We start from the raw sequence: 18,185 nt of genomic DNA on the forward strand, positions 1-18,185 counted from the left end.
CTGGCAAACAGCCAGTGAGGCTGTATGCCTTTTCAAAGTTTGCAATACTTTTTTCCTCTTAATTGGTGATCCTAACCCGTTAACATTCCAAGAGATGAACCTCAAGGTAATATTAATTTTGAAGTTGTACCTTAAAATGAGACTGTAAAACCTGTAACAACAGATTTGGGGCACCCAGGCTTTCCCCTCCCCTTTGAGAAACCAGGATAATAAATATCTGATTATTATTTATAAAATGGACTTTAGCCAATACTGATGTATCAAATAGTTTCTTGAGAATTCTCCCAGTTAGGATTCCCCTCTCTTTTTTTTCTTTTTTAAAACTTTCCCCAGACAAACTCTCCTTTTCTTTTTGCCTCCCCTCCCCTCTTTGCCCAATTCCTTTTACATCCCTCTAAAGCAAAAAGCTCCCCTTTAGCAAGCATGAGGTGTACGGGTGCCATCCCCCAACAGCTAATAAAACGTAAAGGGTCGTTTTCCACTGGTATCCCTCCAACTTTACCTTAATTCCTGAGCATATTTTAGCATCAGAGTGCTCATTCCTCCTATTACATAACTCATAATTGAAAACAGTTGGTAAAAGGCAAAGGTTAAATATAATGTAACATATGCTCTGTCCCAAAGACTGTCTTAAATCTTATTGGTGGTCTTGATTTGCAAAATTTTAATGCAGAAGTCCTCCCCATCTTCACCCGATAACAGCACTGGGTCGTCTACAATATGGCTCTACAAAATGTTTCGGGCCGTTATCACAAATCTAGCATTGTGTCAGTCAACTTTTTTTTTTTCTCCTCCATTGATGTTTTATGCAGCCAGCACCACAGTACTAACTTTGGAGAATGTTTTGCCTGATTAAGTCACCGACTTGAGATAGAAGTTCAAGACCACAATTCCTCCTTCAAAAAATTCTGTTGTATCCAATTGGTTCGGAGTTTCAACTGGCAGTTCCCATTAATCAGGCCTCTGCCTATAGACAGATTTCCTGTCAGTTAGTCTGAGATTTCTGCAGTGCAAGCTCTATTTTCTTTGAGTGACACTGATTTTCCCACTATCATGGGACAGTACCAGCTTTCTGATTTTTGAAAGTTTTATGCCATCCGCATTCTAAAAGGCATTTTCTGCCTGTGTAATTCGCCGATCTATGGCAGAATCACGATTGTGAAACACTTCTGTCGAAAACCCAAGTTGGATGCCCACACGATTCAGGTTCTCCTCCAGCGGTTCCTATCAATCAGGCACCACCAGATAACCAAGGGGGCTGTTCTCTGGCCTCAAACTGGAACATCACAAGTCCTGTTTCCCTTTAATGACATTGGGCATAGTCAAAAAAGTAAACTTCCATGACATCAATCTCATCTGCCCTCTTGGGATAGTGCTAGGCTTCAATATTGTGAAAACTTTATTGACCCAACATTAACAATCTAAATAAACGAACAATCCGGTTATGCTGTAAAGTAACTGAGCGAAACTGAGTTTCAAAAAGAAAAAATCATAGCAACTTATAAAGTGTTTAGTTTCCTTCAGCTTATCAAATATATGTAAACCCCTTTTAACTGAACAGATTGGCCAGCTCACATCTACCGCCTTCCAAAAATTGCTCTTAATATATCAGCATAGCACTTATAAACTGTCCATGATGTATACATTTTTACAAACAACGGTAGACTCCAAGCTGTTAGCAGAAACTATCACAAAATGGGATAGAGAGGCCTCAATGGTGATGGAGGTAGCTGACTTGCGGGAGTGTTTTGCAGATATTTATCGGTATCGGCGGATCTTCAGGATCAGTACCCATGTCTGGCCCACAGATGTGTGATATCTCCTGTACAGGGCCCATAAAATGGGAATTACTACCTCCCCCCAATGTTTTAAATGCTCCCATCCACAGGCCACACTACTTCATAACATATGGAACTGCGCTGCAATTCAGACTTTTTGGGATCAAGTGTGGCAGGTGGTTCGCAAAGTGTCGAGAGATTTTCCATCTAAGCAAGTACAGCTGTGTCTGTTTGGGCTATTACCTGATACTTTATCTGTGGCGGACAACAATGTTTGCTTCCTCTATAAAGTGTTAGCGAATACCAAAAAATGTATTCTGACTCACTGGCTGCAGCCGTCAGCCCCAACACTGGGGCCATGGTCAACATCAATGCTCAAGATAATGATGATGGATTATAGAACCTGGGTTAGGGAACAGAATCGAACTAAGAAGTTCCTTGCTATTAGGGGCTCATATATTAAGAGCTTGTCTAAAGATACTCGGGATATTCTTAAACTGGAAACAGAGGTGTAACTATTTGCATGTATCACATAGTAGCACTGTTTCATCTGTATCATTCTAATCTCTCTGGAATTAGTGAGGATGTTGTCTATGAGCGATTATAGCTTGTTACAACAAGGGGGATGAGGGGGGGAGGGAGGGACGAGTGGGGGAAGAGAAGGGAACCCTAATTAGAACTGTTATGTCTAGTAGAGTTGATTAGGTATTGTGCAATCATTGTCTGTTCTGTTTATGATCATAAATAATAAACATATTTATACAAATATATGTGCTGATCTTGCATGCCAAATGCAAAGTTGTGCAGGGAATTGCAGTGCAAATGTAATTTGTTTTTGATCTAATACTGCACACATAGAGGAGTAAATTCTTTATGCTGCATGGACACTATTAGCGAATAATCCTGGAAGATACGGATCAGTTTTTCTTGATAGACCAGTGCATGGCATCTGTGGTAGGATTGCATAATCTGCTATTTATGGTGCCAATTAAGAATTTTTGCTATTATAATACGTGGTGTAGCTTCCCTGACACATTTATTGCCCAATCTGTGTGCTCTTTCAATTTTAAGTTCCCCCAGAAGTTCTGGCAAGTGTAGGGCCTCAGGCAGCCATTTTTGCAAAAAAATCCACCAGCTTTCGATCTTCACTTCCTTCCGTCAGCCCCACTAATCTAATGTTGCTCCTTCGAGATCGATTTTCTAGGTCTTCTATTTTAACCTCTTGTGACTCAACTTTCTTTTTTAACGCCGCCAACTTACTAGCAAGAGCTAATGAATCGTCTTTCAGGAGGGAAACTCTCCCTTCAACTGTGTCTATTCCCGGCCGAGTTCTGTAATCACGGCTTTGAGTTCTGTAAATTGTTCTGAAATAGCATTGAATCTGCTGTTTAGGGCAGCTACTACTGCAGTAGTAAGATCAGCAATCGCTTCGTTGCTTAAAGAAGACTCATTTCTTTCTCTATTTCAACCACCATTTTTTCACCAAGTTCCCGCGGTTTTTCTTGGTCTTTTTTTCCCCCTTTCAAGGGCATCTTAGAGGGCAATTTCTGCATGTATTTATCTATAGACATAAGCCAAACTCACCAAACTTGAGCTGTTTTTGTCACCGGATGCAGCAGATTTTACTGAATTTCTGGGAGATGGCATCCAGAGCCAGATCAAAGAAGTCTGCTCTGACTTACCACATCACATGATCTCGCCCATCATTTTTTATTTCATTTTTTGGTTCATTTAATTTATTTTGGTAGTTTATATGTATGCTTAAAATTGAATTTTATGTATGAAGGCTTTACTTCAACATACAAAATCAAATTTTATGCATATAAAAAATATAAGCACAAACTTCTAAACCCAATGAAAATGAATGCACATCTCTATTAATATCCCTTCTCCATGACCAAGCAGCACAATTCAGACACACAAGATGGGTGACATCATCTTATGGCACCGAGTTGAGCTTTACTTCTCTCATAACTCAAAAATTTCTATTTTAGTTCCTGAGCATATGCAGATGTTCCTAGCTTGCATCGCCACGTGCCCTATCCTTAGTCTGTTTCTATCTGCTTCACAAACTGTTAGATAACATCCTGCTCCAATGACCCACCATGATAATTCACAATTTTACATTGAAATTTTCAACTTTTCAGATGTCTGGCAAGAAAAAGGACAAAAGTCATTTTAAGACTTGTCAGAAATGTCAGCATAAAACGGCAATTTCCAATCTACACAACATTTGCCTTAGATATCTCAAACCAGACATTGACATTGCAAATTGTGGCCCCTGTGGCAGAATGTCCCCACAGGCATTTTCTTTTCGTGTCCTCAGGCACAAATACAAGCTTTCAAGCTCATTAAGAGCATGGTAAGAAAAAAGCATCATCATGTCACAGAAAAAGCATTATCAACCCCCCTCAATGGATTGCTCAATAAAAAAGCAATCAATCAAATTCATCAGCACCAAAACATCATAGTACATAATTCTCTTCAACCTCAGAGCCGAAAAATCAACATGGCAAATACACGTTGGTGCTAAAACATACAGCTGAAAAAGCAGTGGCACCAAAATATCACGGCATCGTTATGTTGTCAATAAAACATCATATTGACAAGGGACTGACACAAAACATCAATAGGAATCATCCAAGGCATCTTCCAAAGAAACTACTGAAATGGATAGGCTGAAAAATCATTCAGCAGCATTAGATAGCAATATAAAATCACCTCTGATATTAGAAGCAAAAGTAGAACTTACCATAAGTACTTATTTAATTCTTTCATTATGCTTTTACAAAATCTGTCCATAATCTTTGTACAAAAGAATGGCACTGTGGTAAAGGAAGCATCAACTTCTTATACCACAGTGGTTCCTAACTTGGGGTCCGTGAGACTATCCCAGAGGGTCTTCCAGAAGGGATGCAAGAAAGTTCAGCTAGGGAGAAAATGAGCAGGCTTCGGTACAGGCCAGGAGAATAAGAGTTGGGCCTATTATGGCCCCGAAAACTTCACCCCACATTGCTGCAGATCAGGAAGAGAAGGGACAGAAAGAGACTGCACCCATTAGAAGCCTCAAACCACACTGCCACATGTTTAGTGGAAGTGGAGAAGACAGAGATAGACTGCAGCTGCACTTCCTGAGGATGTGGGGAAGAAGGGCCAATTGTGGCTTTCAGAATCTTTGCAGTCTCTTCTTCACACTGAGGAAAGCAGAGGAAAACATTTCCCACTACTGCTATGTACTCTGCTACTGGCCTGACAGAAAGGAGAGGAGACATACAATTTCCTTTCATTATAATAGGGAATTCACTCCAGGGTATACTACAGCGGTTGCAACTAGGTGGAAAGATAAGGGATGACAGTGGCTGCAACTAGATGAAGAAAGAAGGGATGCTCTAGAATACAGTAATTATGAGATGGGAATCGGGTTATGGACTTTGATTCCATTTGGAAAGCTTTTACATTATACAGACTATTATTTTTATATGCAGATTGTGCAGTGGTTGAAATCAAGGGAGGTATCTGAAACTTTAAGGAAATGTAATCTCTTTTTGAAGGTTTTTGTGGGCAAGGGCATATGGAGACTCAAGGAATATCCAAAATATATACTTTGATGAATGGAGATTTAGCCCACAAACCATCTCATATTTTGGCATGGGAACGGGACCTGGGATCAATAGTGGGTGAAAGGGAGTCGGATATATGTTTTCAATCTGTGAAAAATAGTTCTATCTCAGCTAATATTGTTCAAAATGGATATAACATTTTATTTTGGTGGTACATGACTCCAGATTGCCAACAAAAGCTGTACCCCAAATTAGAAATAAGTGTTGGATAGGTTCTGGCAAGAAGGGGACCATCTTACATGTGTGTTGGCAGGGTTTGGATATAGAGCAGTTTTGAAATGCAATTTTGCAGTTTATGTATGATATTGTGGGGAAGATGGTTCCTAAAGATCCTGTATTTTTTCTGTTAAATGTACCTACTTTTGAAAGTAATAAATTTGATTTGTAGCACAAGTTATTCTGGTGGCCAGATGTGAGATGGCTTGCAATTGGAAGGATCCTTGGACTCCCTCTTTGTCAAAGGTGTGTAAGATTGAACAAAATATATTATATGAACAAATTAACAGCAATGAAAAGGAAACAGTTGACTAATTTAGTATTATACTGGTATTCCTATGTTGCATGGAAGGAATAGTTACAAGATGCTAAGGCTGCTTTCCCACATGTTAGGAATTATTCATATTTGGTTTAGTTACCTCCTTTATGAGTTATAAAGCATGATAAGAGAAGGGAGGAATAGAGGTTACTAGGAAGGGGTTTGGGGTTGGTTTGGGGTGGGGTGGGGTGGGAGTTATAAAAAAAATAGAAGATGTAAAACCATGCGAATAAAAGGTACTGTATCTTATGTTTTATTACATTTAAGATTCGTACATGGCATACTGTTATAGCAATATTTAACTGAGTCATGTGGGGATATGTTCCTATGTACACGTGGATTGGAGTAAAGCAAGTTTGCTTACCGTAAACGGTCTTTTCCGTAGATGGCAGGGAATTTAGCCATGCATACTGGGTGACGTCATCCGTGATGTCACGAAGGCGGAGCTTTCTCTCTAAGCTTGAAGAGCTTTGAAGTGCGCATGATCACGGCTTCCCGCGCTCCTCGAGCTTCCCCTCAGTTGGTTTTCCAGGCTAATGCTGGTGTAGGTATTATAATGAAGTATGGCTGTCCAGGGAGGTGGGAGGGAATGCATGGCTAAATTCCCTGCTATCTACGGAAAAAACCGTTTACGGTAAGCAAACTTGCTTTTTTCTGTCGATAAGCAGGGCATTTAGCCATGCATACTGGGAGGCCCAAGCTTTTTTTTTTTTTTTGCAACCAGTGGAAACGTGGACAGCCGTTATGATTTAGAAACAGAACATAGAATTGCAGAACCTAAGGAGGAGTCTGCCGCAGATTGCTGGTCTAGGCAATAGTGAGAAGTAAATGTATGAATGGAAGATCAGGTCGCTGCCCTGCAAATGTCTTGGATTGGCACTCCCTGGATATGCACAATGGAAGCGATTTGATGGGTCTTAACTGGGCCGGTCAAGAGGCGTAGATTTCGCAGAATAGCAGTATTGGATACAAGCTGTTAGCCAGTTTGAAAGAGTTCGCTTCGAAACTGGTTGACCTGGATTGTTTGGGTTGAAGGAAACAAATAATTGCGATGAACGTCTGATTGCTTCAGTGGTATTTTTATAGTAAGCTAAGGCTCTTTTACAATCTAGGGTATGAAGAAGTTTTTTCCGATTGTCAGAGTGTGGCTTCGGGCAAAAAACTGGTAAGGAGATTGTTTCATTTAAGTGAAAAGAGAAACTACCTTTTGTAGAAAGGAAGGATGAGTTCGTAATACCACTTTATCGTGTTGACATTGGAGATATGGAAAATTGATTACCAGTGCTTGGAGTTCACTTACTCTTCTTGCAGAAGTGACAGCTACCAGGAAAAGAACTTTCCAGATTAGAAATTTTAGTGAAGAGGTTGACATGGGTTCAAATGGTGGATTCATCAATGATTCCAGGACTAAATTGATATCCCATGGCACTATTGGTTTCTTAATAGGCGGGTGTACATGCAGCAAACCCTTCATAAACTTTGAAATCAAAGGATGGGATGAGATGGAGCCGCCCTTTTCCAAAAGATGGTAAACCGCTATAGCACTAAGGTGAACTCTAATGGATGTTACTGATAGTCCTGAAAGGGATAAACTATGCAAATAAGTCAATAGTGACGCTGGAGGACAAAAAAAGGGGTCGAGTTTGTGAAGGGCATACCATATCGAGTATCGCTTCCATTTGAAAGCATAGTTACGCCTGGTGGAAGATTTTCTCACTGCAATGAGAACATCTGTGATGTTGGATGAGAGATCCAATGAGCTTAATATTTGCCATTCAATTTCCATGCCATTAAAAGGAGGGAGGATTGCATTAGGTGAATTAGAGTTCCCTTGTCTTGCGAAAGGAGGAATGGGTCCTTAGGCAGTGTCATTGGAGGATTTATTGACAGATGAAGAAGATAGGCATACCATGGCTGTCTCGGCCATGCAGGGGCTAGGAGGATTAAGTCTGCCTTATCTGCCATACATTTCTGGTTTGTGCGTGAGATTAGCGGGATGGGAGGAAAAACGTATAGCAAGCCTCTGTTCCACGAAATGAGGAATGCATCCTGCGACGTCCTGTATGTGCTGGGAAGCAGATAGCAAAATTTCTCTACTTTTCGATTCTCTTCCGATGCAAAGAGATCTATCTCTGGAGTTCCCCAGGACGAGAAGATCTTGTCTGCTTCTGTTTGATTCAGCGACCACTCATGTGGGTGAAAAACTCTGCTGAGTTTGTCTGCTCTTGTACTCGCAAGGCCCGATAGGTAGCATGCTTGAAGGAAGATCTGGTTGTGTTCCGCCCACTTCCATATCTGAACCGCCTCCTTAAAAAGAATCAAGGAATCGGATCCTCCTTGTTTATATAAAACATTGCTACTTGATTGTCGGTATGGATCATCAGAGATTTTCCTTGTATCCATGTCTGGAACGCCAGTAGGGAGTTTCTTAATGCTCTGAGTTCTAACACATTTATTTGAAATTTTTTCTTGGCTGTGGACCAAAGTCCCTGAGTTTCCAGATGGAGGAGATGTGCTCCCCATCCCTTTGTTGAAGCATCTGTGGTGAGAATTAATTGATGAGCGGGGTGTTGGAGTGGGCTTCCCTCCTCTAAAATAGATGGTTGAAGCCACCATCTGATATCCTTTTTCATGGAGCTTGTAACCTGAACTTTGCAAGACATTGGTTGAGTTGGTTCCATTGAGATTTTAGACCCCACTGGAGTCGTCTTATGTGGAGTTGAGTGTTTTGGACCTCATGAATTGCTGCGGCCATATGACCTAACAGCACCATAACACGCCGAGCTGGAACTTTTTTCCGATGCAATAGATTTTGAGCCAGGGACCGTAAAGTTTGGATTCTTTCTGGAGGTAGAAAGGCCCTGGAAAGTGGGGTTTGATGATTGCTCCTATGAAATGAATGTTTTGGGTTGGATTGAGATTTCTCATAGTTTATTATCCAACCTAACTTTTCTAGACAGAGGAGTGTGCATTCTATGTGATTCCGTAGTAACTGGATATCGTAAGATATGATTAACCAGTCGTCCAAATAAGGAAAAATGTTTATGCCCTGTTTGCGTAAGTGTAAGGTATAACATGCTTTGTTTTTGATGTAGATTTTCCTGTTTTTTCAGGCGGTCCAGGGACTATCTTTGGCTGCTCTGAAGGAGTATGAGTGGTCTTGTCATGTTTATGAATGGACTGCATCGTAGACTTGTTAGATGTGTCGTGATGCGTCGTGGCTTTTGCCATTTTCAATGGGGTCGATGCATGCATTGAAGGCGTTGTACAAGGCAGTGAAGGGCGACTCGACACTGGATTTGACGGCGCATGCGTCATTGCCAATGCGACGCTCGATGCAATCCACGCAGTTGCCGACGCAGTCTGCGGTGCACGGCTCTCTGAAGCCGAATGTGCGCATTGAGGAGTCTCGGACCGGGTTTTTTGCTTACCCGAGGAGGACTTTGTTGACCTTTTATCTGCCGGAGAGGGGGCATATGAGTGCCTCAGCCTCTCCATCTTCTCTGCCCTTTGTCTTCTGGCCCGCAGGGACATTCTTCCACAGTCTCTACATGCGGCCTGATCATGATCGGGACCAAGGCATAAATAACAATAATTATGCCCGTCAGTCACCAATATGATCTTACCGCATGAACAGTATTTGAATCCCGGGCTCTTGGGCACCTTTTCGTTAAGTTGAAGAAATTTTTGTCTTCTGAGGGATGAGAGAGAGAGTTCCACATGTCCGTGCAGTGCCGCGGAAAACAAAAACTGAGGGGAAGCTCGAGGAGCGCGGGAAGCTGTGATCATGTGCACTTCAAAGCTCTTCGAGCTTAGAGAGAAAGCTCCGCCTTCGTGACATCACGGATGACTTCACCCAGTATGCATGGCTAAATGCCCTGCTTATCGACGGAAAACTTATGTGAGACTTTGTATTTGGTTTGTTGGTGATGAATAAAAACTTTAATTGCAAAAAAAATAAATAAATAAATGAAAGATGAGGAGAGCTACATGAGAAAAGTGATTAGAATAGCTCAAAGGAGGAAATGGGACTGGGGTTGACAGTAGGAGGGGAAAGATAGAGAGAAGGAATGAGAAAAATGAAGGAAAAAGTGGAGGAAAAAGGGAAACAGGAATCCATGATTGACCTGGTTAGAGGGAGTGAGAGTGGATGGCAGCCTATCATGGGAGAGAAGGAGAAGACCCTCAGAATCATGCTGGAAGAGGTAGAGAGAAGACGATGGTCCAGGGGAAAAAGGGAAAGATGACTGCCTGGGACCAAGAAGAAGGGAAGATAGGACAACATCCAGATTTGGATATAACAAATACAAGAGATATTGATATATAGACTTATCTGGGTATGAAAGTTCAGCGGCTATGCTGCTGAATATCCATGTACAAAATGCTAAGTCAGAGCTGCTCTATGGCAGGTCTAACATATCCAGTTAAGTCCAAACATCGACACTTATCCAGCTAAATAGTTCCACCCTGTTAGGCCCATTGCCTACCCCTGACTTATTCGGCTACCTACTTAGCCGAATAAGTGGCTTATCTGGATAAGTGGTGACCACTGAGCATAGCAGGATATAATGTAGCTACCATTCGCCGGATAAGTCACTACTTACCAGGCTAAATAGCTTTGAATATCAGGATCAAAAATGATTTAGGGGGACAAATACGGAGAACTCATAAGCCTTCTTCCCTTTGAAAAGCAGGCTATTGTTTTGCTTTTTCTAAAATCTAAATTATTTTGCAACTATCATTTTTGTGTACGTATTTGTAAGAATTATTAAAAAAAATAAAGTATAAAAGAAAGGTAGGTCCTAAAGGGGGGGGGGGGGTCAATTATCAGGGAGGGTATGTGGGTAAATGCCTGTTTACTCATGTAAAAAGGCAATTTGAAAATTGCTATTCTCTGCCACTGAAGGTAAAAATACCTGTACTGTGAATAGCATGCATATTTTTAACTGTAGGGGGAAAAAGAAGCAAGGTTAGATTGGGGATAGGAAAGTGCAGAGATTTTGAAATCCTCATGCAAATTTTCATATATGTACATTGCATCTGCTTCAAAGCAGATGAAAAGTACACACAAACAAAATACTGGCTTTCCCCCTCCAGCCCAAGTTTTCAAAAGGAAACTCTGTGGGCAGTTTCCATTTGAAAATTAAGATTGTAGGTCTGCAGGTTCTGATGCTGATTTACAGTCAGTCACACCAAGTGGCCAACCTGGAATTTTTTTTTAACTTGCTTCCTTTTCTCCATTGACCTCAAACTTCAGTTATGGGTGCAATTTTTAAATAGCTTTGGAAATTGCCCTATGTATTCAATTTATAACAATGTTTTATACATTATGAATGATTCTGGGGTGTGTATCATTATTTCTTTTGTTATGGCATGAAAAAATTAAAGAGAAGTGTGTGGGGGTCCATGAAACTTTTTGAAGCTGTTCGCTATATGAAATAATTGCTGAATATGTAATATTTTAATACCTGACAACAATTATGTTTATTGTGATAAATTCATTGAATGTAATCCACTTTGAAGCATCATAAAAGGTGGTACATAATCTGTGTTGTATAGTCAGGCACTGTTTTTATCTGGTCTTATTTTTGTGTCGCATTGTATTATTTGTTGATGTTGAAAGCCCCTGATCTACAGGAAATGGAGTAGAAATTTAAATAATAAATATAAAAAAAACATGCAATACCTCATTATGATGGTATATAAAAGTATCTTTGAAAAAATGTCTGGCCTGTTATCCATGTTACATATGTCCTTTGTATCTATATTCTTTGCTATAGTAGCACAGTAAATACCTCACCTTCCACAAAAACTTGTATATTTGTAGTTTGTTACAAAGTACAATGATTTGTAAAAAGCAAAACAAGATTTAATAAATACCTGCATTTCACGATCAGCTCGAAGTTTGAGTTCTTCACAACAATCCCTGCATAACCGCAGAAAGATAAAGTCTTTTGTTTTCTCCTCAATAATTGCTTCAAAAACCTTCTCTTTGGTTCCCTGTGTCTGTACTGATTTTTCTTTAGTGACCGGCAATAAATAAACAGCATTGACTTTGGTCATCACCAGCCGTCCAGCCAAAGTGTCTTCAGAAAGTGTTTCAGTTAGCTTAAAGCGACCAAAAAGTTGTCCATTTTGAGCATATTTTGCACCTCCAGCCACACCAGTGAGCATAAAGCTTGCTACAAGCTGCAATTGCACTTTTATGTTAAACCTAAATAAAAACAAAGACAGCGCATGAAAATTATTATACTAGCTTTAGAAGCAATAGAACTAAATGTACAACATAAGAGAAGGTTACACAAACTTTAAAATTATGGGAGCAATTTTTTAAATTTACATTGGGCTTGCAGACCCTCAGCAATACCCACAAGTAAATTACGGGTACTTATTTGCACCTACTTTACAGCAGGTGCAAAGTCTGAACCATAAAGCATTCATGGGTATTTTGAATCAAAATCCAAGCACGTTCCTTACCGGTCCCACTCTTTCCCTGTCCTGCCCTTCTGCAGCACAGGTACTTTTAACCACAGAAGGGAAAAGACAATTTTCAGCCTTCCGGCCCCCTTCAATTTTACCTGGATAACAATTTAGTTATATTTTAGTACAAAAGAAGTGTGATCACCTAAACATAAGAGAAATGTAAGTAAAAAGATTGTGCCATGTTTTACAGGCAGCATTCGCAAGTCAGGAACCAACAATAACACCTACTGGTTAGACTCAAGGTGCACATATATCAGGTTGTGAAAGATGCTATGATGTGTGGCCCCTGGCTGAGAATTGTTGCTAGGATGGTTGGACTAAGAGTGGAGAGAGGAAGAGGATAAAAACCTTAGGTAGTTACAAATTAAGGCTAATAGTACCAAGGCTCCCCTACAGGCAGGTTCTGATTGAATTGGAAGCCCTAATGATATGAAGGAATCATTAGGGCCAAAAAAAAACAAAACAAACCCCCACAAATGAGAATTTGCCTTTATACTGGAATCAGTATCTATACATTTTTACAGTATTTTTAAAGAACATTAACCAGAAAAACATTCTCATGATAAAAGTGGCTTCTGCTAGTGTAATCTGTGTAGAAAACACTGAGCAGCACTTCAAACTTTCCCATAATATTCTAAAATGTGATACAACAGTTTTATTTTAAAAACTTATAACCCGCTTACTTACAATTCTAAGCAGAATACAAATCATACATTCATAAACACAACAGCAATTTAAAACTTAAAATACATTAGCAATATAAAATACTTCTACAAAACAATACACTAAAATACTTAAAAGAACTCATCAACTTAATACTTAAAAGAACTCATCAATAAATAGAACAGTCTAAAATACATACAAAAGCAAATAATATCCTAAAATGCCTACCCATGGAATTACAAGTTATCTGGTCCTCATGCTTTTTTTTGCAGCTGTAAGAAAACTGGTTAAATGGTACTAATGGGTAGAGGGATTTTAAAGATGTAGGCACCTGTCAATTTTTGCATGTAACTAAGTTGAGTGTGTTATTGAGAACATACAATGTTTGATTAACTTCAATTGATACAGTCAATAGTAAGGACAGCCAACAGACTCTCAAGAGCTATACAGGTCAGGTTTTCAGGATATTCTCAAAAAATATGCATGAGATACATTTCCATACAATGGAGGCAGTGCATAAAATGACTCTTATTCAAATTAGCTGAGAATATCCCGAAAACCTGATCTATTTGCTGCTCTTGAGGACTAGAGTTTGTCACCCCAGGTCTATAGAGTTGCATATTTTTAATTATTAAGAACTTATAGTAATTCTTCTCTGAGCTCCAAGATACACACAAAAAAAATCCTATTACTTAAAACTAGCTGACTGTACACTAGGGATGTGCACTCATCTGAAACAGAAGGATAAAATGCAATACACGAGTCCATTTTAATTTCATTCATGAACCCTAAAATAAATGGAGGGTGCCCACAAATTTAAATGAAAATTTTTATCTCATCTGTTTATGTTTCCCATTCAGTCTATGGCTGTGCTGAGCAAACAAACAACAGCTGTAGGGTCTAATTGATAACTACAGCAACCAATTCTTGCTTGTGTTATGTCAGAGCCTGCTGGGAGCCAAGGTGGGACAAGTTCACAAGGTGAATAATCGGAGGACAAATTAGAGTGAAACATCTTTTTAGCTAGCCTACAGCTGCCATCTGGATTAAGTGACACTGACGTCCTCTTGCTAAAAGGGCTGAGCATGTACAAGAAACTTTCTATTTGCTCTCTGGCAGTTTGCTGAGAAGGATCTCTTTTCAGGAGCAGGTCAGAGTTATTAAAAAGGTTTAAAATTAGGCTTTGCACCGGTAAAGGGATTTTTTCTGATCTTCTCTGCTGCAGTCAGTGGTATCTCACACACTGTGACAGAAATAGAGGCAGTGACACTGCTTTCTATGAAGTCAAATTTAAGACCTACATGTGGGCGCACATGTACAGGCATTTACCAGCGTGCGCACATGAACGCAGCGATTTTATAACATGTGCATATTTGTGCATGTACACATAAAACATAAGAAATTGCCATACTAGGTCAGACCAAGGGTCCAACAAGCCCAGCATCCTGTTTCCAACATTGGCCAATCCAGGCCCAAAGTACCTGATAAGTACCCAAACACTAAGTAGATCCCATGCTACTGATGCCAGTAATAGCACTGGCTATTCTCTAAGACAACTTGATTAATAGCAGTGAATAGAAGCACAATTTTATATTGGCGCGTGTCTCGAATGCGTAAGTGAGGGGAATTTTAGTAGCTATGTGCGCCAATGCAATTACCTGTTTCCCCAGTTTGTTTCCAGTTCGGCCCGGTAAAAGAGAGGACTTCCTAAACCAACTAGCTAACTTGCCTCCCCTTTACCCTATTAGCCTCGAGCCTTAAAACCCCGCTGACCAGCTTAGTTTTTTTTGTTACATGACTTACATGCCATCCATAGCAGAAATAAAGTTAAGTGGTACGGGACCCCGATGCACGCTTGAGCATGTAAACACAAGCAGACTTCATGGGGCAGTTCCAGCCCACCCATGCCTCGCCCAGACCATGCCCCGCCACTTTTGGTGAGAAAAACTTTTTATGCACATACTGGGAGATACGCACGAAACTGCGCAGGCTTTAAAATTCGAATGGCATACACCAGGCTGAGTCACGCACATATCTCCCATTTTGGCCCATGTAAGGCTTTTAAAATTGACAAGTATGTTTATTAGGGGTAGGGTAGGAGTGTGTGTGTGGGAAACAAACATTTTCTACACACTAGAGCTGTACTGTGAGTAGTGGTACAGTATAAATAAATTATTTTTGTGACATCAAAACCCTCAGTAGGCACTGCAAATTCCATTATGCAAGGAAAGGGCAAAGGAGGGAATGGCAAGTGTAAGGGCAAAGGAGGGAATGGCAAGTGTAAAGAATTTGCTGCAGAGGCAGCCCAACCTGTAAGAGGTACAAGCAATACTAGTAACAGTAAGAAAAGAGGCAATCCTGCTCCTAAACTTGAGAGCCTTTTTCAGCCACAGAATACCATCAGTGGAAACTAGCTCAAGCCAGAAGAACTTGAAATTTGGAGAGCATGTGTCACTGCCGCCTGTTCCTCTCCCTCTTGTTCTGCAGCATGGTCAAAAGGCAGGAGAGATATCCAAGACTAGCATTAGCAGGGCAGGGACAGGGGTAGGGGCAGCTAGTTTGGGGTGTAACACCCAAAACTAGCAGCATGGTCTTCTATACTTACTGCTTCTCAGGCAATGAAGTCGCTATTTTCAACAACTGATTCTGGTGAAGAATCTTGTCTGGGAATCCCTAAATCAAAAATTGAAGAGCTAATAACTGAAGAAAATTTGGAAGGTTTCATCAGTATTGTCTTAGCCTCCAGTGAGGTAATGGGTGGGGAGACAGAGGATACTGACAGTGTTGAGAGCAACACTGTCAGTATCAGGAAGAACAGACACTGCAGAAAGAGAGCAAGAGCAATGCCCATGGCCATTTTCCTCACAGTCCACCTTCAGGCACAACTCTAGTGACAGAAGCAGCCTCCAAGGATGCAGAGAAGAGATCACGCAAGACATCCATTTTTAGAATTATTTTAAAGTGAGTGAGAACCTTTGTTTGGTCAGTGAATTCCCTGCAATAAGGCCATCAGTCAAGGGAAGATGATAGACATATGAAAAATGCTGGTATGCATCACCTGCAGAAGCAGCACCCACAAGCACTGGCATCAGGGAAGGGTAGCAGTATTAGCTTGGAGACCCTCTGCTACTCAAAGAAAAAGCCAGAGAAAAGTGGTTGAAAACTGATCCCACTGCCACTTCCACCAGTCGGATTGCAAGCCAGAAGCCCTCTTCCATGCTTCTGCAGTGGCAATTCACCATAGAGGAATATAATAATTACCATACTGGGTCAGACCAAGAGTCCATCAAGCCCAGTATCCTGTTTCCAACAATGGCCAATCCAGGCCACAAGTACCTTGGCAGAATTCCAAACAGTAAAGAGATCCCATGTTGCTAATGCCCAAGAAAAAATAGTGACTTTTCCCAAGTCTATCTGCTTAACAGTTTATGAACTTCTCCAAGAATTTGTTCAAATCTTTTTTAAACCCAGTTATACTAGCTGCCTTTAGCAGACCCTCCAACAATGAATTTCAGAGCTTAATTGTACAAAAGAATTTTTTCTAATTTGTTTTAAATGTTCTACTTGCTAACTTCATGGAACATCCCTTAATTTTTGTATTATTTGAAGAGCAAATAACTGATTCACATTTACCCATTCTATTCCATTCACAATTTTATAAACCTCTATCATACCCCCCCCCCCCCCCCCCCCCCCAGCCATTTCCTTTCCAAGCTGAACAGTCCTAATCTCTTTAACCTTTCCTCATAAGGAAGCCATTCCATCCCTTTTATCATGTTGGTTGCCCTTCTCTGTATCTTTTCCCATTCAGCTATATCTTTTTATTTTATTATTTTTTTTAGATGTGGCAACCTGAATTGCACACAGTATTCTAGGTGCTGTCTCACCATGGAGTGATACTGCGGTATTATGACTTTCTCCATTTTATTCTCTATTCCTTTCCTAATAATTCCTAACATAAAGCTGGCATCTGAAATAACTGCCTGCCTGATACAACTCCCCTCCCCCCACTTACATATCCCTCAGTGAATGAAGTCCCAGACACATACTGAATGCATACAAGAAAAATTTGAATTGGAAGTACAGGCTACAGTTTATTATAAAAAACCGATATTAACAAATTCATATCCGAGCTGTGGTATAGGAACTGGGCTATGCCCACCAGTTTTGCCACTGAACGTGAATATCAAGTAAGGCAGTGATCTTTGCTCCAGCCCCTTGCCATGCTTCCAAGCAAGGGGGCCACACCTCCAAGGTATATCCCATGCCTCACCATTCTGCCATAAAAGCATCCTCTTGCCAGCTGATGGCTGACCTGGTACCATGGCAAAAAAAACCCAAAATAAAACAAAACATCTCCAGCAATAAGAAACTTGTCAATGGCTCGGGTACCCACCATAGGCATGAAGTACAAGGATTCTAGCCCTCATGCCCCCCCAACACTCATCTGCGACCATCTCCTGTAACACAAAATAGGTCCTCCAAAGCCTCCTGCAACGCAATATTAAAAATATCATAACCAATGTCTGTCAAATGTATCTTATGCAGCCCATCCATGCCTAATCTAGTGCCCTCCCAGCTTCTGCACCCACATACCAATCTGGTGGTTTACCCTCTTGCACCCTCTCCCTCAAAACTTCACATCATACCATTTTAGGTATGGGATGAAGTCAGACAAGAAAAGGCAAGTCCTTGTGAACCAAGCATCTATCTTAGACATGAAATCCTTGATCATCTTAAACAGTTGTTTACAGAAAAGACTGCCTAAGTCATTGCCTCCAAAATGTAATACCAAAGCGTCAGGTACAGTCGACAAATCACTCTGTCTGTGCAAAAGAGAAACAAGCTGCTTTCAAAGCATATTTTATTTATTTATTTATTTAAGTTTTTTTATATACCAACATTCAGGACGATAGTCCCATCATGCTGGTTCACAAGAAACAGGGGTGTAATAATAATAAAACTTTACAATTTGAACAATAGTGCAGAAAAAGCAGTTACATATAACAAGGAAATCAATAACTTGGAGTGAGAAGGAAAATGAAGATCAGATAATTATATATAAGTATAGATAGCATTGAATAAATAACATTTATTAACGTTATT

General features: G+C 40.4%; 1 protein-coding gene across 1 annotated transcript in view; it reads right to left on the reverse strand.

Moving 5' to 3' along the window:
* The window catches only part of HELZ (helicase with zinc finger), a 639,316-nt gene that overhangs the window by 380,135 nt on the left and 240,996 nt on the right, over positions 1-18,185 (reverse strand). The window contains 1 exon segment of the mRNA XM_029599344.1: positions 11,814-12,147. Within this exon segment, the coding sequence (XP_029455204.1) occupies positions 11,814-12,147 (334 nt within the window).

Source organism: Rhinatrema bivittatum, chromosome 4 (genome assembly GCF_901001135.1).
Source record: "Rhinatrema bivittatum chromosome 4, aRhiBiv1.1, whole genome shotgun sequence".
Classification (NCBI taxonomy): Eukaryota; Metazoa; Chordata; class Amphibia; order Gymnophiona; family Rhinatrematidae; genus Rhinatrema; species Rhinatrema bivittatum.